Below are 21,807 nucleotides of genomic sequence, written 5' to 3'. Positions count from 1 at the left end.
CTTTGTCCTCCTCTGGTCAACAGTCTGGCCTCTGACTTCACTGGAGTCAGACTTTTACTGAGAGATACTACTTAAATTTTTTACTGACTTTGGGAGACTATGCAGTCTCCACAACCCAGGTAAGTTAAGGTGAATGTGTTGTCTGCTTGGTTGGTTCTTAAATAGCACGCATAGACTTAATTTATAAAACACAATAGATTTTCCCCACACAATAAAAATACAAAAATTAAACAAATATTTTCAGATGGTGCTACAAGGCAATTGTGAATGTGTTAAAAGAAGAGCTGGTCAGCTGTGAAGGAGTATATTAATAAAGAAAAAAAATTCATAAATATAAGTCTACAGAATCTTAAGTAAGAAGTTTTCTCAGTTACTCTGGAACACATATTAGCATATAACTATGGGCCACAAGAGCCATCAACTAATATCAACAGAATGCCTATACTGATGACATAATGCAAAAATAACAACTGCATCTTCTTTATGTTTACAAGTGGCTTTATCAAGCTGCAGGATCAAGTGCTTACAAGAAAGTTTACAGCCTGCTCCAGAAAACAATTATTATTGTCTGTACAAAGCTTTTTCAATGGTTCCAAATAAGACCAATTGTGGGAAGTTGGGAACAACTAACAAAAGATCTCAAGGATCAGAGAGGATTGCATCTATGCATATTTTTGGAAATATAAGAGACTGGCATAATTTTATCGTACTGTGATGCAAGTTGAGGAGAAGACTTGACAGAGAATTTTTTCCATATACCAAAATAACGTATTTTGTCTAATGGAAAACTATAGATAGTGAATTCTGTAAGCCATTTAGAATGGACATACTCCAACATGAGAAATAGTATGACAAACTCTGGGAAATACAGATACTTAAATAATCAGAGAAAAAAACCTACATTTATTTGCATGCAGCAGCATCCCAGATATGATGCTCACCTACATCTCTATGGATGTCCTATGGACTCTATAAACACTCAGAGACCATTTTCCAGTTTAGATTTACCTGAAAGAAATCTAAGTGAAACACTCCCATTACCTTACAAAACACATTCCTAATCTAAACTTGAAGTCAGACATACACATCCAAAATATCCTGTGTCAGCATCAGTTGTATTTGGAATAAAATTCTACATACTGAGTTCAGGGAGTTTGATGCCAAACTTACAGAATCACAGAAAAAATAAGGTTGGGAGAGACTTTTGGAGGTCATCTAGTCCAACCTCCTGCTCAGTTTTCAAAGTCTGCTATTTTCAAAGTCTGATCAAGATCTTGAGACAAGACTGAGCTGATCTCTGAGATCTGCTCAAGGTCTCATACTGTTGAGTGTTAAGTGTCTCTGAGGATGGAGATTCCACATCCTCTTTGGCCAACCCTACTTGGCCTGCAAACTCTCATTGCCAGTGCTTAACCTGTCATGTGAAATTCAATCACTTTCCCTTACTACAACTTGTGGCTGCCACTTCTTTTCCTTTTGCAACACACCCACGGGAAGTGTCTGACTCCACCTTTTCTGAGTCTGAAAACTTGGCCTTCTATCCTCCAAGAACAAACTCAGTTGTGTCAGCCTTTCCCTGTAATTTACATTAAACTAACCACTTTAGTGGTGCTCCACAGGACTCTAGTTTGTCAATCTTTCCCTTGTACTAGTGGCATAAAGCTAGACAGAGTATTTTAAATACAGCCTTCTAGTATCAAGCACAGGGGAATAATCACTTCCCTCAGCCTCCTTGCTGGCTTTGCCCTTTTTGAAGAAGTCTTGTGTGAGGTTAGTCTTCATCATCCTACTTGCTGTCTATCAAGACCACCAGCTTTTCTCCAGATTTGTAACTGGCCAGTCAGTGACCATCTTGTATTATTTTGTGGGAATTTTGTATCCCACGTGCAGGACTTTACACCTCCTTCTCCTGAACATCATGAGGTTCTTGCTGGCCCATTCATCCAGCTTGCTGGGGTCCCTCTGAGGGGCAGTCCCACTCTCCTGTGTCAAATTATCCCCAAGGTCTGGAGTTGTCCTGTTTTCCTGCTTCAGGCACCAATCCAGAAGATCATGGAGCACTAACTGACAAGTGAGTAAACAAAGTTAATTAACCTACAAACTTCCTGCAGATACAGTCCCTCCCATCACCCAGATCACTGACAAAGAGGCTAAACAGAATTGGTCCCAGTGCCAGCCCTGAGGAACATAATTCCTAATTAGCTACCAGTTAGATGGACACCAAAGCTGAGAGCACCATCCTCTCAGGCTGGTGGTCCGACCTTCCTTTCAACTACTGTGTGCAGGTCACCCATTCAGTGCACACCTTCCCAGCCAGCCACAGGAGTGCTAAGAGACTGTGCTGAAAGCCTTGCTGGAGTCAATTAAATGAAATCTGCTGCTCTCATCCACAGACATAGCCATTTTATCATAGAAGGCAAGAACCAAGTTGGTTAAGCTTGATTTACCTGTAGCATACACAAGCTGGCTGTTCCCAGTTACTTTACAGCATTTTGTGCATTTGGCTTACCATAGACTACCAAACATGACAAAAAACAGCCTCTCAAGGACATGGTCTGGCTCCCTCAGCACTCTCAGACACATCCCATCCAGCTCCATGGATTTGTGGAGAACACTGCTTGGACTCAATCCCTTCACATGGGATCACTGAGCCCCATAAGCACCCTTAATCTGCTGAAGTATTATTACAGCCCACATGAGAGAGTAGCAAAGTCTGACTGGCCAGGTCTTGGCAACCTCCGTGATCCAGTCCTTGGGGAAGCAGCACACTTTGGAAGGCATCAGGTCTGGCCAGCACAGGGATGTCTCCACTTCCTACACCAGGGTATCTTCAATACCAGTTACCCATCACTCCCTCTTAGTGGCACTGGTTGAGAGTAGTTGATCGTAGACCGCTAGTCTAAACACCGCTCTTGCCAGAACTCACTCCTCCTTTCCAGGTCTGTAAGTTTTATTAAATCTGTATTACTATTATTAGCCTCACATATTTGTGTTACTGAGGACACCATGAAGTATGGGTTTATCTTTCCATTAACTTACCTGAAAGAAACTGTTTGAGGCTGGAAACACTGTATTTCCTAACACTGGTGCCTAAGATCCAGGCTCCTCAAGGTGGAAACACAAGATGTACGCAGCATAAAGCCAGCTGCTTATTAACACAGCAAAAGAAAGAAAGAAAGCAAGTATTCCTTAAGTTAAAAAAAAAAGAAAGAAAATCTTACGTCCATACACACATTAAACTAAAAATACATACACAGAATGCTCCACAGAACCAGAGAAGTCAATTACTTGTCCATGTCGTGATGCATAGTTAATATCGAGTGAGTGCACAAACCTTTAATGCCAGACTTCACAGATCTCACTGAGGCCAGGAACACAGCCAAAGCCATAAATGTAACACCCGATTTTCAGGGGAGATGGGAATGTGGAAAAGCGTTTGGGAAATTCTCCTACAAGGATGCCTTTGAATCACTCCAGATAATCAGAGAAAATTTCCTGTAGCCTCCAGGCATTAGGGTGTGGCACGAGGGCATTCCTTAATCTCCAGGTCAACCCAGCGAGGCCAAGGCTGCTAAGCCCACCCCTTTCCTTCAAACATACATGGGAAACTCCCCCTTCTGCCACTGACTATACAAGAGAGGGGAGGGAAAGAGAAGAAAGAAGAAAACTACTGTCTTCTGTCTACCATTTTAGAGAGAGAAAAGGGATTCCTCAGCTGCTCTCCTATCTGACATCCAAAGGGAAAAGGCAAGAGATCAGGCTGTATCCTCACTGCATTAGATGGGAGAGGAAGCAGGATAGGAAGAGGGCATGAAGCAGCCAACAAAAGGTAAGAAGAGACTAAAATTCCCCACATACTAATGCTTTTGCATTTGAATCCAAATTCTTAGAAACCCACAACCCAGCTCGGGAAAAAAGGACCTTGGGAAAGCTGGGAGGGGATGGAAGGATGTCTGGCTTTCTCAGGATAAGTACATGTTTTGCTTTGTTTTGTATTTGCATGCTTCATCCAAAGTGTTACACAACATGAAGCTTTATATAGCTATACAAGAACACACACTCCCCACTCCCCCAGAGAAAAACCTCAACCACACTAAAATCTGTTCAAATGAAAAAAACCTCACCCATGTCTAACAGGACACTAATGTTGACTAGGTACCACAACAAAATTACGCATTAGAAAATATTCTCTGCCTAGTTGTGAGAGGAAAGCTTTCCCATGGCAATTCTCTTGCCCTAAATTCACTAACATTTGCCAGAAAGCAGCAGCTGCTCCAGAATTCCTTTGGCAAATACTATATCTCACTTTTTTGTTTCTCAGTATGCTACGATTTCCTGTGGAATGAAGAAATCATCTATACTGCAAAGAAGTGCCATACTAACACTTTTAGAAGTAAATTACTTTATAGCACATGTATTATGGAGGGAAATACAATACTTGCGCTGAGAAGTTCCCAAGGGGAGAGAGATTAGATAAACAATCTGATAAACAAACGCCATCAAAGCTTGTATTTCTTTTTCCTCAGTGCAAAAAATATTGGGTAACTGTTTGCTGTTCCTAGAAAGAAGGGAATTTTGTTGCCAACAGCTGTAGTTTTTCGTAGGAATTATAAGACTATATTGAAGATTTATGTTCCTGACAAAGGCATAAAGCTATCCAAACTAGGACAGAAAAAATAGAATAGTCTTTTCCCAGTGAAACAGACACACATTATTTTTGTTAACTCTTACTATGGCAGAAGTTTTGATCTTCAAAACCAGGAACTCATGCTGCAGTAGATGTTTATAATGATTAAGTCTTGCAATGCCAGCTTGCACAGGGTGAGCTGGTTTATCACAGGTTGTTATACAAGCAAGAAAGATACCGTATAATCTTTAAATCAATTGAAGTCATAAATACTTACCTCCAAAAGCACATGACTTTAAACTTCCTTCTTCAGATTTTGGAGTTTTACAGCCATACTTTCCCTAGCTTATGAAAAAGTTTCCCCAAAGCTGTGGCCATCTGACAGATCCATAGGAGAGAAGAGAAAGGTGACCCTAGGCAAAAGGCTGTCCTTGCATAACGTGAACAAGCAAGGGGAAGAAATCTTGGGTCCCTTTGCTTCACTTACTCAGATGTAAGTGGCCCTACCTGCCTGCACATCACCCTCCTGATTCTCATGGAAAAACTATTGCTCATGCTCTGCAGGATTAAGGTCTTCTGTGTTCATTGGAGCTACAACAGATAATGGCATACAGAACTATTATTTTTAAGTCAACTGACATTCAGCAATAAAACTCAGGATATCAAGAAGTTTTAAAGTACATTTATTTGCAAGCAGCCAAACAGCATAGTCTGGGTTGAATCCTGGGCCAATTTACAGTTCCACTCTACGCTGTTCCATGAACATTACACCGAGTTACACAACTTGGGAATCAATAAATTCATTGCCTTAAAAGAATTTGCTCAAAGACTCACAATGAGTCTGTGGCAGTATCTTGCTTAGGTCTCAGACTTTGGCTCCCATTTTGTAGCTACTTGGTCCACCAGATCATATTTATACAACATCAACAAAAATATTTTTATTTCTGACCTTCTGAAACTGCTGTTTGTTTGATTTGTTGGTTTGGGCTTGTTTTTTACTAGGAAAAGAAAATAAATTTAAAGTTTCTAACTAATTACAGTTGTGATTTTTTTTTTTAACTAGCAACCAAACAACCCTATTTCTCAGCTGAAGGAAAGATAGAAAGCCTGATCTCTTTGAACAAAATGCAAAATAATTCAAAGATCTACACAAAAAAATCACTGTGTACATGTCAGTTTTTGGGTTCAGATAGACATAATCTAATAGTCTATTTAGTTACTGACTTTAAAAATCCTACATGTAATCATTGAGAAGCAAAAGACTAAAATAAAACCTTCCTTCAAGGATCAACTTATTACCACTCCTTAATCCTGCAAAAAGGTCTGTAAAAACTGAGGATATTTTCCTTGAATTAACAGAATTTTAATTGTGCATAAGCAAGTGAACAGAAAGGATTCCATTTCTATAGTATATATGATTCAAAGAAAAAAAAAAATTTAAAAATTGGGGGACATAAAACCAACTTCCATTTTAAATGTTTTAGGATGTAAAATAAGGATACCATATATGTAGCAGGCTTTTTTCACCACAAATGGCCTCTTTAAAATGAATTACCATTGACAAATAGTCAGTTATAAGAATAGTTTCCAATAAGGCACAAGTTAAGTTATCTAGTATGGCACTAGAGAACACATCTAATTTTAAATATGCTTATAGTTTTATTAGAGCCAATGGCTTTTTCCATGCTTAAGGCTAAGCATATGCTCATGTACTCTGCCAAGACAAAAGCTTCCAAGGCTGTTGTTAGAATGCAAAGCAAAGCTTTTTATCCCAAACCACATTTTCTTGCTTGTAATCAGCGTTGATGATGCCACCATAGTTTCCAATTCATTCCAGGGAGCACTCAGCATTTATGAGGGCACAGATGGTACTCTCTTTCTTAGGTTTCTAAAGAACATGCCCAAATATTAAAACAAACTTGGCTTTCTGCCTCTCGTCCTGTTCTTACACTCTGTATTGCCACCATAAAAAAAACAGTAACCTTTGATCTAATCTGGAAGCCTTTTCTAATTTACACACAAAATTTGGCAATAGGACTATCAAATACAGTCAGTCCACTCGAAACCAGAGAGCTTGATATGCAGAAAACCAGCACATTAGTCACACGTGATCATGAGCAGGAACGAGCAATCCACAAAACAATCAAAAAACAAAAACTGGTAACCATTTTTCCAGTAACAAACTACATGATCCTGACTGTATTTAATGGCTGTGTGTTTCTGGAACTGTAAGGTCATCCAAAAGCTCAAGTAGCAATTATCAAACATATAGGCTGATTTGTAAGGCAAATAAAGAGCCTTAGCATGACAGTATTTGTTTCAAGTGAGCAAGGCCTCTTCCAACACACTCAATGCCATGGTTTGCATTATGCTGAGAACTTGTAGGACATTTATTCACAAATTTGAAAATTATTTACTCATTTGCAAGCATGCACACAGAAACGTACACAGAGACCAACAGAAAGACCAGCTGTCATGATATTCCATTAAAAATGTCCTAAGGTAAGAATAATCTCAGATTTGTCCAGCAGATCTTGACAAAGTGTTCTCGAACATGCAGCTAACTGAGATGCAGGTGCGCATGATGGTCAATGGGTCTCAGCCACCCTTCTTCACAGGCTTTCAGTCTCACGCAAAGCACACTGACACTGGAAAAATCACGTCATGTGCATCGAAATATGTATGACCAAACTCAGATGGAGGTAGAGTGGGAGGGAGAGCTTGGAGAAAGATTAATCAGACTGCCTGGAAAAGATGTTCCCAAGCGAGGACTGGTTCACTACCTTGCTGGTAACGTAAGTTTAGCAGCCATGCCGCCAGAATTTGGGACAAGAAATGTGCATTTTAAGCAGTTGTCTTGACTTCAAAACAACTCAGCAACTGCATGCATAGATTGGTAAAGAAATCAGTTCTGAACAAACAGCAAGTCTAGAAAACAAATTTTAGAAGAACATTTAAATGCCAAAAAGCCAGTGACTATATGAAATAATCAGTTAGCTCCTACATTTGTTTTAAAAATAAGCAACAGCTAGTAATTTTGCAAGTAATGATCCTAGATTTTTGCACTCCAGTAAATATAATAAACTAAATAAATCTGAATTAGCTTATAGTACTAAATCAAAATTACACTAAAATCATAATAAACATAAGCAAATAAAAGCTCTGTCAATATTAATGAATCAGGAACAAACCAATCTAAAACACAGGTAAACTAAACAAAAATTAGATAAGGATGGTGAAGACACTGTTCTGCAGCTAGTTGAAACTCCTTTTTATAGCCCATTCCCTTTGAGGCAATGGATTATAGGTCCTCCTATATCCCAGCCTCTCCCAAGGTAGCCCCTCCTGTTGTCTCCTTGTCTCCTGAAACTCAGCCCTGCCCTTGTCCCAGACTTTGCAATATTTCCTGGTGTTAGACTGGCTTCTAGGAAATTCAGGCTGTTCCTTTTTCTCGGTATCATGAGTTTACACGAAGCATAACTTAAAATTACTGGTACATTCAATACCTTTTAAATTATGGCTTCAGAACAAGCTTCAAAATATCAGCAACAACAATCCTGGCCTTACCTGAAGGATCTTGTATTGTCATTTCCTTACGCTTCATCATCAGCTTGTCTTTAACCCATGGGAACTCCTGTAAGGAATCCAAGAACGCGTCAAAAGCTTTGGGTCCTCTGGTGGGGAGAATATCAAGGAGCATCATGGTTTTCCTCTGACTAGTGGTTTGGGCTTTTATTTCTTGAACATGACTGTCTGTGAGAATCCCTTCTTGGTAGAGATACTGAATAACAAGTCCATCCACCAGCACCTCTGTGCAGAGCTCCAGGCGCAGGGAGCGTAAAAGCTGCTTGTCTCTGGCATCCATCTGGCAACCTACAGTGCATGAAAAGGAGTAAGGAAATGCATGAAGATTAAAATACTTCAACCTTTAACATCCAGAAGTGATATTTGAACATCCAGAAGTGATGTTTGACACCTGTCAACCTTTAGAAAAAACTCCAAACTCAGAATCACCAACCTGGCAAATCTACTATCATCTTCTTTGCACTCAGATTTCACTGTCTCACGAGGTAAAATGATGCAATTTCTGGGAAATACTAGACAGGAATAGAACATTTGGCATTGCAAGGATCAGTCCTTTGCTGGAGTGAAACCCATGCCAAATAATCCTGCTCTTTAACTGGTTAAGGTCCATATTAAAGGCAGCTAGAGCACTTGCCAGTCCTTAAGAGATGCTAACCCCCAAAATTAAAGAGATGTCACACCTGACCAACGATACAATTACAAAAGCAGCAGCAGGACTGGTAGATGCGCCACAGCCAGGCAGCAGGGACAGAATCAGCAGATAACTTTGGCCTACACGATGCATTTTAAGTTTAGGAGAGGTTGAAATGTACCTTACATACCAGCTATGGTAGTTTGCTAAGCATAGCTCAAGCATCAAACTCCATCATCGACTGAGGCAATAGTGCAAGCAAGGAGATGGAAAAAGAGCAGGCAAGAAAGAGAACTGGATTTTCCCACTTGATGTTAGGATGTTAATTTTGGACAGGTGATGCTGAATATTCTGGTCTCCAATACCTAGTACCTTTACACTACAGGAAGGAACCTCTGGACTAAATTCAGGCAGTAAATCCCATCACTTCTTCCTTCTAGGAGAACACTCTGGAGCTGATGAAGCACTTGCACAGTTCAAGATAGGCATTCAGCAGCAGCTCTGAGGGTGTCATCTCAACCCAGGCAGAAAACTGTTTCAGATACTACAAAACTCCTGTGCTTCACATTCTGAAAGGGCCCCTGAGAGTCCCTGTCCAGGAGCCTCCTCACTCACGTTCTGGATGAGAAACACTGAGCTCTCCAGTCACTCTACAGCACTTGATGAGTTCCTCTTCTCCACAAACAAAGCAGCCAACATTTTTCAAAAATAAAGCTCTTACAAACCATCTCAGTTGGCACCTCTGGGCACTGAAAAACCCCTATTTGAGATTCGAGTAGTTAGTGGGACATTGAGTTTACACCAAACTGGCTCAAATATACATAAAATATATGTATGTATTTGTCCTTAAAACTGGATAGAATAGAACAGAACCATCTTTCTGAAGTTTTGCTGAACTTGGAGCAGAACTGAGCTGGAAGAACTTCAGTGAGGGCTGAACCCAAACAGAACCAAAATAAAGAATTTAAGGGCTTCTTTCCTTGGACTAAAGTATTAACTCTGTGCATTTTTATCCTATAACCATGGTGTATAATAAAACCTGGGATGTCTATCAAGCCAGGAATCTGAAGGGGAAATTTCTGCTAAAAATTCTTTAATTTTTTTTTTTAATTTAAAGAAAGGTCTTTGGCTTACTGACTGCAGAGTGTACACAACAGAGGTTTTAAAGTCCTGGCACTGGCCCGGTAAACTTCCATGATGGGGCACACTAATTTCTAAGGTCTTTTTGAAGGCTAAGTATTTCTTGGGTTTGTTTACTGTGTGAAGGAAATATCTGAGTTAGAAACTAAGCAGCTGGATATGGAAATATATCAGGATTTTGGTATCTAAGTGTTGGGACAGAGCTTAGCGGAACACGGAATTAATCTAAATTCATTTTAATCACAGTCTATATCTAGCGATCCCAAGTGAGCTCTGGATTAAATTTAGTCTAGTTATTTTGCAGAAAATTAAAAATATGAGATGTCCATTTATCAAAAATATTACATTCCCCAAATAGTTCTTAAAAAGGATCTTTTCCATTAAAAAGCCAAATTTTAGGAAACATAGCCCACGTCCTGCTGAATGAGCACAATCCTTGAGTCATCATCACACCAACACAGGCAGGATTGCATTTTTCTGGATCTGACAGAGGAACTGTCCATGAATGGGAATAAAACTTCTGATAAAGACCCCTTCCGATGCTAAAAAGGCACATTCACTTAGTTCTTTGTTAGAACCATTTCAGCGTTTTCCGGAACACCCACTGCACTCACCTGCCTAACCCATGAGTGATTCTGGCCACTCACAGCACGCCTAAGGGTTAAAAATCTGTCAGTCACACACACACACAAAGGCACGTTTTGCTTTTAACGCCTTCCCTGCCGAGGTCAGGCAGCTGCTGCTCCTCCTACAGCAGCTAGCAGCCAGCTGCCCTCAGCCCGGCCCGACCCCCGCCGGCACCAGCAGCCCTCAGCCCTTCCTCCCTCCCGGCCTCCCTCCGGGCAGGGCTGCGGCAGCGGAGGCGGCCCCACCGCCCGGCCCGGCCCGCCCCGCGGAAGCCCAGCCCCTGCCCCGGCCTGGGGGCGCCGCGAACGGCTCCTCGGCACCGCTCTGCCGCTTCCCCCTCGCCGGCGCCTGGGGCGGGACGCGGCGAGCCGAGCCGAGCCGAGCCAAGCGGGGCCGCCGGCAGCGCCCGGCGACCGAGCGGCGTGTGGGGAGCGCCCGCCGCCCCCGCCCCGTACTTACACGAGGGTAGCGGGAGCTACCCGGGGCGCACCGGCGCCCGCGGAGCCTGCGCGGGGAGCACCATCTTTGTTGAAGGCAAGAGGGCTCCGCCGGAAGCCGCCGCCGCCGCCCTGCCGCGGGCCGGCCGAGGAGGGGCGCGGGAGGGGCCGCGGCCGCCATGTCAGCTGCGGGCAGCCGGGCCCGGGGCGGCAGCGGCCGCGGCCCGCCCGGGAAGGAGCCAGGCGTGCCCGGGAAGGAGCCCGGCCCGCCCGCGGCTGCCTGCCGGCTCCTGCCGCCGCTCGCTGCCGCTGCGGGAACGGGAGGTGTCTCCGGCAAGCAGGCCTCTTTCCAGGAGCTCGGAGGACCTGCTGCGCTCGCAGAGGCTGGGTGGTGGGGGTGTTCAGCGAGAGGAGGGGTTGTGTCTAAAGTTGAATTCGAAATTACGAAATTGGAGTTTTAATGGCATTAGAAACAGCTGCTCTCGTTACTCTCTAGGGATACTGGTTCCTGTGTGTGAGTATGCGCTAGTCTGAACCATCCTGATGCTGGTCTCATATCAAACACAGAGCAGTGTTATATCGAATACTATTTGTATTTAACTTCATTTCTTTCATCTGAACAGCCTAAAAATGAAGAAACTTTAATATAGATAAAAAAATATTTAGTAAAGTAAGAGCCGGCCTGTGTCTACCACAGTGCTATGCACATTCTTGTTTTATTCCTTTATTACAGAATATTGCATTATTCACATCATTTTATACGGATATCTGGAGCCAAACTACGGTAGGAAAGCGCAGGCTGATTCACAGAGCTGTGAAAACGAGGAGGTGTCACTTTCGATCACACATGATGGAATAACTTTTTTCCATCTTTGCTCTGGTGTCAGGTGTCACACGGGATTGAGTGCTGTCAGCCCTTTTTCTTTCATGTCGGGACCGCAGTAGCGATGAAAGGAAAGGAAAAAAGGGATCCTGTAGTGCTGGAACGCACTACCTTGAAGCCTGCAGGCAACCACAGGAAGCTGACTGTGGTCTGCACAGCATGCTAATGCCTACCCTCTGGAAAAGCAGGAAAGGTGGTTGCTGCAGCTGCTGATAGAAACGTTGTCACCTTGTGAATCCCATTTGTACACTCTCTTTAGTCTAATTGTACAGATTTGAGGGTATTTGAAATATTTAAGGGTATTTGGAAGCTAGTTATGGAAACCTTTACATGCCTTTCCTAGATACTGTACCCAGGACATACTTGGCATGGAAAAATGTAACTGAAAGTATTATTGCTAGGGCTCACATACTGCATATGCTTAACATGATATTTATCTACAAGATTTTACATAAAGATATGTAGTCACACTCAGGAATCTTAAATCCTTTTGCTTTGATTTTCCTGTGGCTGACAAAAAGTTGAGAATTCATGTGGACACAGAATGTAAATCAGTCTTAAAGGCAAAGTTTGTATGCTGGTTTTAAGAAGTGTTTAAAATAATATATACATCTATTATGTGGCCAGCTTCTGCAGAGATGCTACTTATTTGGCAGTTTTAAAGCAGTGTTTTGGTTTGATGATATTACACTTTCATCTATGTTTTTTTACTCAATAAATTTGATACTGGGGGTTAAATTACTTGTGAATAATTGATAAATAATATCTTACTACAATGTATCTGATAAACCATGGTAAATGGGGTTTTTTTTTGTCTCAGGCACACTTGTTAGACTTCCAGGAACACAGACATAAAAAATCTAAATATTCCTCTGGGTTTCTTCAGAGCAGTGCATTAACATGTTTGATAACACTGGAAACAACACAAGTAAGTCGTCAGTAAATCCAAGACAAGAAGTATGCTGCTGTTGTAAAAAAAGTGCAACTGAGGTGGTTTTAGATTTTCTTGTCACAAAGTTTGTAGTACTAATTGTGAGAAAATACATTTGTAAACAGCACAGAGCAGCACCAGGGAGCAGAGACATCATAAACCAACTGTACAATCGTTCCTCAGCACAGCACTACATAGCGACTGAAAGTTTTCTTTCCTGGCTTCTTGTACTTCTGATTGTCAGCTTTGCGGTTTTTTGGGGTTTTTTTCTTTTCTTTCAGTCATGATCTAAGGCACTGTATTATATCTGGAATTGGAGTGACCAAACTTTGAGACTTCAGAGAATCACATCATTGCAATCCTGACAGCTGCTTTTTATTGCAGATAATGTGGCTGCGTTTTAAAATAGAAAATTAGGACAAGCAGTTACATCACTTGCATTTACTGTATCTTTTTGCCAAATGCGGCAATTAGTTTTTTTCCTTTTATACTTTCCAAGAATGTCTTACAAAGTTAATAAAACATATGGATATGCATAGAGCATCTCCAGGTTTCACTCAAGCAGTTACAGAGTCAGCATTTAAGTCACGCATTTGCTTGCTCTGTAAGCAGAAGTAGAAAGAAGGAGGGTGGTGAAAGGAAACAGATAAGCCCAGAAAGGAAGAGGACAACATCAGAGGTCCAAGCCTGATTTAGGGAAAATCTGGTGTTTCCTTTTCCTTCCACTAGTTAATAGCTAGTGCTGCAAATTTATTTAGCAGAAACTGTAAATATGCCACTGGTGTTTTGGATTCATCTTTAACAATGCAGCCTGGGTTTTGATTATACACTATGGTTATAGGATAAGAATGCACAGAGTTAATACTTTAAATCCAAGGAAAGAAGCCCTTAAATTCTTTATTTTGGTTCTGTTTGGGTTCAGCCCTCACTGAAATTCTTCCAGCTCAGTTCTGCTCCAAGTTCAACAAAACTTCAGAAAGATGGTTCTGTTCTATTCCAGTTTTAAGGAAAAATACATACATATATTTTATGTATATTTGAGCCAGTGTTGTGTCAACTCAACGTCCCACTAACTACTCAAATCTCAAAGCTAACCATGCAGATTAAAAAATTTATTTCCTAGACTTTGCAGGTCAGTGGACCATGGAAAATCGTGCCCATCGATGTCCTCAGACTTTTCATTTTAAAAGCTTGTTCTGTGTGATTCTGCAGACTGAGTGGTCATCAGGCCACACTTTTAAGGATTGCTGAATTCAGGGTCACAAGTCCAAATCTGTAGGAGCCAAGCTAAGCAGTACCTCTTCTGACAATGATATACACTTTACATGTGGGTTATTCCAGGTCATAATCCCAGGTCTCTACATTTATTACACACGTTTTTAAAGCTCACTTAAAAGTCACAAAACTTTTAGAAACTGTACGAGTATAATGACATTTTTTTAATGCTTTTGAGAGGATCCTTTTTGCTAATTAGAGTCAAGCTGTATCCGAGCATGTATGTATTTTCTTTGTTTTCTGCAGACTAGTTTGTTTCTGCTGATAACAAGATGCCAAATGTGTTCTTAAAACTGGCACAAGGAGATTTAATCTATTAGGATTATGCTGTTTTCAATTGTCTGTAGGACAGCATTCCAGCTTTAGGGACAAAAGAAAAAATATGAGCCTCTATATTTGTTTATTAAAAACACATCTAATTTGTTAAATCTCTCACAAAACCTCAAAAATTAAGACAAGAGGAACATACATTGTATGCTTGCCTGTCATGTTTAAAAAGATGAGCACAAAAAACGTTTCTATATGTGATGGTTCTCAAAGACAGTGTTAAAATGTAAGTTGGGGTGGGCCAAACTAGGTGGCCTGAAGACCAGATGGGGGTCTTGCAAACCATTGCTGTCCAGTGCTGTCCCAGGCAATAACCCCTTCCCTTCCTCCCTCTCCTCCTCCTCCTCGCCCTGGTTCCCATTGCACTTCCCTTTGCAGGTGTGGGCCTCTGCAATGCCAACAGCCAAGTCTCCAGTGCCAGTCACTGAAAACCAGGCTGATGCCAAGGGTTTGGTGTGGGAAATCTGCCCAAACTGTGGACCAAAACTTAGGCATGCTGTGCTGGGTGCTGGCAGGATTTGAGGGCACTAGGCGGTGAGTTAGGAAGGGCTGTTGCTCTTCAGGTTGTATTTGCTGCTACAAAAATGATTCCTTATCGTGCCTAAAAAAAGATGATGGACAGGGCTGAAACACATCACTGAGCGGGATCAGCCCATGGGCTGCTGCTTAATTATTCTGATACTTTGTAACTTTCATTCATTTAAATAATAAATACTTTAAATTAAATGCAAATCAAAGAGAGGAATTTGTATAAAATATAGGTGACACATCGTGAACTTTCTTAAAAGTAGTATTTTATTAAAAGGCATGTCCAGCGTGTAAGTAAAATATAGCACAGAAAGTTTTAAAGCATCTTAAAACACAGGGTTTAAAGTGACCCTGCAGTGTGTATACATTTACATTTGTTTCAGTAATAAAAATGTTCATTTGCAGTACTGCAATGAATTCTTAGTGCTGTATACTATGGTACAAATAACCCCAGCAAGAAGTTGAATGAGCAATAGTTATAAAAAGGAAGCAGGCATCAAATGCAAAGTTTTGCATACATTTCATTTAAAAAAATGCAGTGAATTGTAATAAAAAACTTGCAGTTAATACTTGCAAAACGCGGCTCAGTATTTCTCAGAATTTTTAGTCCTTTAAATATATGAATTAATGTAGTTCTCTGTTTCTAAGTTTAATTTCAAGATGCTTTGAGGAGACAGATGAATACTGCAAGCCTCTTATTATTTATTCCAGACTTATGAAACGATTTTTTAAATGTAAAGCACCATTTCATTAATGTGAGAACAAAGAAAATTCACTAATTAACCTGAAAATCAAACATTGTCAAATAACTAAAATGAATGTAATATTCAAGTCTGAAGCCTTTTCACAAAACCAAATTATTTTGCTTGCTAATTACAGCATATGAAATGGTTTTCTAATATTTTAGATAAAAGACTGGAAAGCTGGTTTTATTTAGGGGGAGAATAGCTATTGCTCTTTGTAATCTGTTGCTTTCCCAGGATTTCAACTGGACAAACTCATATACAATACCTATGTTTTTTAAGGTTCTTACGTTAAGGTTAAATTTTTCAGGTTCTTGTAATGATTCATGGAAAGTTTTTACAGGTGGCCTAGCAAGAGATTTGCCACGGCTTATACTTTTCCCATACGTCCTGTTTTGAAACAAAAAAATACCCTTCGATTAAAAATTCACTTGATCTATTTTGTTCCCTTTCAAAATGAAACCTGCCTGCATGCAGGCAAGTGAAGCACGCTGCAGCATGCACTGCATCCTCTGTCAGGGGAGTTAAAAGAAACAGATGAATTTCCAGAAAACAGATGTCTTCTCACAAGCAGTTTCCCTCACGGACGACACACGTCTGAAGCACTTCAGCTCAGGATGGAGCTATACCACATCCACTGCAGTCTAGTTCGACAAGGATCTCACTTTCCTGACTTAATTCGTTCTCTCTTTTTAGCAGTGCAGTCAAAGATACTGTTCTCATTGCAGCTTAAGTTCCTATCAGTGTTAATTGAAGTATAAGCCACTTTTCACCCCATGCTGATATTACAGCATGTTGACTCCACTGCCTACATTACAGATGGATAAATTGCAGCTCAGTCTTGTTTAATACTGCTCTTCCTACAGAAAATGAACCAGCTCAAAATCCCTTGAACAGTATGGATCAATCCACAGCTTATTCTGCCCTCCAGATGTTTCAACCAGCACCCTGCATAAGAAAAAAGTGAATGTATGTAATATAGGTGTCCGGAGCAATCTCAAATTTGGAGATTCCCCCTGAGGCAGAGTGTGGGTACAGCGACTCAGCTGAACAGCTCTTATTTCAGGGCTGCAATCTAAAGAGATACAATTAAATTGTAACAAAGCATTTTGAAAAGGGATTTTTGTGGCTTTCAGCTACCAGATTTACAACTATTTTTCATAAAACTCCTGTTATCAAGCTTGATCCAAATAACTTCAAAAGAATTTGCACCGGGCTTTGAATCTTTCCCCATGTCTAACATACCTCTGCATTTACTATTTGTTAACCAACAGCGCTCCAAATTGCAAACCTCAGCTATGAAACATCAATTATAGAACGATTTGACTGGAATCAAAAGGATTTACTTACACAAACTCTGCCCTCCAGTGAAAGAAAAATAAGACCGGAGAATTGAATTTGGTTTTTCGGGGGGGTTAGTGTATTTTGTTCTTTGCAGCACTTATCACTAAACTTTTCCTGGATATTATGTTTGAAGTGTTTCCTACTAAATGCCAGTTCATTCCTTATGCTAATATAAATAGCTTTTGCTCCAGCATTATATTCATCCTTAATACCATAGAAAGGAGTCATACTATTTTGGCATTGCAATTCCTGGAGAATTAATGGCTCCAGTTCTGGAAGAAAGCAAAATGAAATACAGGTGCAATCCCTTTTTAAAAACAGGATCTAAGTAGAATAAAATACTCAATTTATCAAGCAGATTAAACACCATAATTATGGTGATACATTTTTACATTTCTGTAGACTTTCTCAGAGGCACTGGCTACTTGAAAGCCCTGTAGATAAACCTATTAATAAACACAGTTAATCCCTCTCCTGCTTGGTAAACCTGGCACCAGGACAGACTGAGTTTCCTGTAAGCTAATTTTTTTTTCTTGAAATCGAGTTACCTAGCCAGGCTTTGTCTATATGTGGATTCAAACTGTGCTGATACTAGTTATTGCCCTAGATCTTTAATCTCTATTAATACACTTTTCAGCATTGTACTCACCCTGGTGGTTAGTTATTTGATACACCTTGTGAGAAGTGCCACCTCTCACAGTCATGCTAATGGCTTAGCAAAATACTAAAACCTGCTGAATCTAACACTAATAGAGAAGTGGTTTTCAGGAGCTAGGCTGAGATACCAAAGCAGCTTGCAATTTCCACTTCCTTTCTGTATGCAGAACTAACCAGCTCAGTCCTTTCAACAAATTTCTAGTTATTCTATTTGGAATTTTTTTGGTTTAGATAGTAAAAATTTCATTATTTTCTATATTTTTTAAAATAAAATTTCTCCTTTCAACAAAGTTTATTATTACTGTTTAGAATTAGCAATAAAAGTTTTAGAATCCTCCAAGCCATTTTTTCTCTAGCAGTAAATATGATACATAAATTTACTTTAATGACTGCAAAGTTAGCAGAAATGTTATTTTTCTTTATTTTAAATGACTCTTAGACATGATACCCATGTCTAAAGATACCTCTTCCCATTTCCATTATGTTTTTTTGGCTTAAGGAATGCAAAGCCCTGATACCACTTACTTTCCACTAGAGCCTAATCTTATAGCCAAAGGAAAAATCAATAGGATTGTTATCAGGAATACAAGAAAAAGCTCTTGAATAGAACATGTAAGTAAATAAAGTTTTTTAAACAATCCTTAACAAGGTAATTTACCTGCAAGAACATTATGCTAAAACATGAGAGTTGGCTAAAGTACAGCAATTTGGGTGTCCCACCTGTTGTATGTAGATTCTGTTTTCTCAAAGTGATGAGACTTAGTAAGAGTCTCAGATTATGAAGTTCCACCATTTCTAGTGGAGGAGTAAATTCCTTATTGTTTTAAGACATAAAAAAATGCTTCTGCCCCCCATATTCTAGTGAATAATTTTTCCTCCACTAATAATTATAATTGCTAATAATTATATTTTGTTTATCTAGAATGTGGTTATATATAATATAATTAGGACAATACTGATGAGATCAGATTAAAATAAAATTATTATTTCTCATGCACTGGTCACAGCTGCTTGGTTACATTCCCACTCTACTCATTCATCTTGTACTCAAACCATTTTCTGTCTCCAGTGATAACACTAGCAGCAGGAAGATACCCAAACAACTAAAATGCTGCCCTAGTTTACACTTCTGCTAGGTTTAGTGCTGAACTAAATACTGTCACCAATTCCATTTTCATAATTCATCTTGCAATTATGTTTGTTTTGGATGGGTTTTTTTAAGCATCACCTTTTAGGATTGTAGAATTCTCAGTTTTCCTTTCATTAAAGTGGTTTTCAGCAACTAACTTTTTAGGTATAAACTGGAAAATCTGAAAACTTAAGACTCAAAAAAGAAAAACAAAAAAACCACATGGGGTGAAAAAATGTCTTAGGATTAAAGTCCTTATCTTGATTTTTGATTGACTCATGGGCATTGAACCTGTGAAACTGGCTTTGCTGCACACTCTGTACTAGCAATTCAAGATGATAGATATCAGTTAGAAGTAATTTTTATAATCTGAAGGGCCAGCAATTTAAAAGCTAGTGCTGCAAAGAAGCTACATCCATAAAGTAAAGAAGAAAAATAAGGCACTGGAAATGTTTTAAATGTTGGAACAACATGATCTTGTCTGAAAATTCACAAAGTCTACATGCAAGATCTTTGTACTGCTATAATCTAATAATGTTCTATCATCAGATTTTTTGTACCAGAACAAGTAATTCCTCTGTGCTGCATCAGAAAGAAGCCGAGCTTTCAGCAAGCTAAACTGTGGTTTAGTTTTACTAGTGCAATGCATCAACACTAGGACTGGCATCCTAATGAGGACAAGAACTCTGCTTTCATACAAAGAGGACTAGTTCCCCCTCCAGTCTGTTTAAAATATTGTTCACAGCTTCAAGCACACCATAGCTACAGACCCTATTTTTCCTCACAGGAACTAATACAAATGACATGAAATCGAGGTCAATATGCTCAATGTTTGATTACTTGATTCCACATCACAGTAACTAATCTTTATTAGTTACAAAAATCACCACCTTTCACTTTACCAGCACTCCTTGTCCTCAGCCTGCCATTTGCCCTTGTGCTTTGCAGAACTGTTATTAAAAACACCAGCAAGCTTCCCTGCGTCTGCCCCATGTCGTTCCTCAGAGCTTGGCTCTGCTGTGGGGTGCACTGTGACTGCTTGCATAGTCTGCCAGAAGCGAGCCATAAATCATTTCTTATATTTACAACATAGCAGTCTCATTGCACCCCAAAGCTCTTGTCTTAGTCTGCCTGCTCCAGCACTGGTATTCGTGCTTTTAAATCCCCAGGCCAAGGGTTAGCCTGGGAGAATTTTTGTTTTAAAGGCCTTTAGTACAATGTGTTTACCACTGAGACCCCAAGCGTATCACCCTGGCTGAAAAAGCCCAGCAGTAGAATGTTAACGCAGCAGCAGATTAGAGTGTTTGTGACTATGACAGAAGTTATTGTTAGCAGTTCTCTCACCACAAGGTAGAGCTAGATAAAAACTGTAAGTAGATTCATCAGAATGAAAGTGTTCCCAGGAACACAGCTCTTTCACAGGCTCTGCTCATAGGAAAAGCTCCTCAGCCTGAGGGTGGCAGATCCTAGCAAGACTGATGACAAGAACCATGTGATTATGATACATACCTGGAATACAAGAGCTCTTCAGGCATGGGAACCAGAGAGTGGTCACCAAGTAATGTGAAAAATGTCCAAATCCTTTTTGGCAGGACATGGGGAAAATTTTGCACAACAAAATATTTTGTTTTGTTTTGTTTTGTTTTTTTTTTTTTCAGAAGAAAACTCCCCCCATTTCTATACTAGAGCTTGGGTTGAAAATGGGGAGAGAAAATTTAAGCCATAGAGGAGGAGAAACCTACCTTTTCCACAGAAAGGACAAGAGCATATCAAGCATTTGTCATACCAAAGAAACATCAACTCTGCCTCAGGTTCTTGGTGCCTTCTTTTTCTTCATGGCTCTGCTACTCATTTCTGCCATTTCTACTCATTTCTGTCATACTTCATTTTTGGCAGCATGTTACTGACAAAACTGAGTGTGTAACACTGGGAGTTTAGATGCAACAAACAAGATTGTCAGTGCCCCAGAGTTTATGAGAAGGGCAGAACATCTTGACAGTACAACTACAGAGCAGTTAAGTCACAAGGAAAACAAGAAGATTAGTTTATGTTGTTTCTATTTCAGCCTGGGCAAAGCTAGATTACAACAAGTCTTGACAACCCTCCTTGTTCAAGCACAGGTTTTTGTTTTAATTAACAAATAAGCTTGGGAAAGAATGAAAACTTAATTTGTTGACTAAGGATGAGTCTATGTCCTTGTTTCTCTCTTTACTGTTTGCTGGTTATTCTCACCCAGTGTATTTATTCTGTTAATTATTTTACATTTAGATTGAAGAATGGATACTGAGGGTCTTAGTCCCCTTTTCCTGTTTGAAAGACTTCTGTAACAGAAAAAGCAATGTCCTGTGCTAATACCTAACTACAGGAATTCAGCAGGCAGCCTCTAAGCCACTAATCTGAATGTAATCCAGCTATACCTTTGAGCAGCATCACAAAGGCAAAGCAGGGGTATTCATCCTCACTGATACATGTGCATTTATCTGAGTATTAGCTGGGAAATTATATAAGTTCCTACATAAGAGCACTGTTTCCTGAATAGCAGCAAAGCCATACATACAAAGATTGGGAGATTGTTGTGCAATTTGATTGACTTTATTGAGTTATCATCTGAAAACTACAATGGTGAATTGGAAGTTAAAAAAAAAAAAAAAAAAAAAAAAGAAAAGGAAAAGGAAAACCAACCCCCTCAAAAAAAAAAAAAAATCCAGATCATATTTCCCCATATTTTGGGAAACTGGCTGAAGAAAACATTCTACACTGTAGAAGACAGCTGTAACTGCTGATATCCATGTTTTGACATTGGAACTGCAAGTCTGAAGCATACAGTCCTAAAGCCTCAAGCAAAAGAGGCTTAATGGTAATAGCATGGATACATCACCATTGTGAAGATATTAACATGTTAAGGATCCTGGGATACCAATCTGCAATATATAATATATTGCT

General features: G+C 39.9%; 1 protein-coding gene and 1 long non-coding RNA gene across 3 annotated transcripts in view; both read right to left on the bottom strand.

Moving 5' to 3' along the window:
• Positions 1-11,180, bottom strand: part of CRADD (CARD and death domain containing adaptor protein) — a 72,947-nt gene extending 61,767 nt beyond the window's left edge. Inside the window, exons 1-2 of one of the 2 annotated variants that reach the window (XM_085046615.1) lie at positions 11,070-11,180; positions 8,195-8,500 (exon numbers count right to left, since the gene is read on the bottom strand). In XM_085046615.1, coding sequence (XP_084902741.1) covers positions 8,195-8,492 — 298 coding nt within the window. In that variant the 5' untranslated portion in view covers positions 8,493-8,500; positions 11,070-11,180. Of the gene's footprint in view, positions 1-8,194; positions 8,501-10,597; positions 10,757-11,069 lie in introns of those variants that run through there. The other variant, XM_085046616.1, reaches the window with a different exon arrangement.
• A 4,060-nt stretch (positions 11,181-15,240) lies between these two features.
• On the bottom strand, positions 15,241-21,787 carry LOC146443544 (uncharacterized). Its single transcript, XR_014848185.1, has 2 exons — positions 20,747-21,787; positions 15,241-20,711 (listed from the first exon to the last, which is right to left on the bottom strand). It is a non-coding gene; the product is annotated as an uncharacterized LOC146443544 (long non-coding RNA).
• Positions 21,788-21,807: the final 20 nt, after the last annotated feature.

Source organism: Lichenostomus cassidix, chromosome 1Aa (genome assembly GCF_008360975.1).
Source record: "Lichenostomus cassidix isolate B80296 chromosome 1Aa, HeHo_3.0, whole genome shotgun sequence".
Lineage (NCBI taxonomy): Eukaryota > Metazoa > Chordata > Aves > Passeriformes > Meliphagidae > Lichenostomus > Lichenostomus cassidix.
Note: the sequence above shows the minus strand (reverse complement) of the source record. Positions and strands in the feature narration are given on the sequence as shown.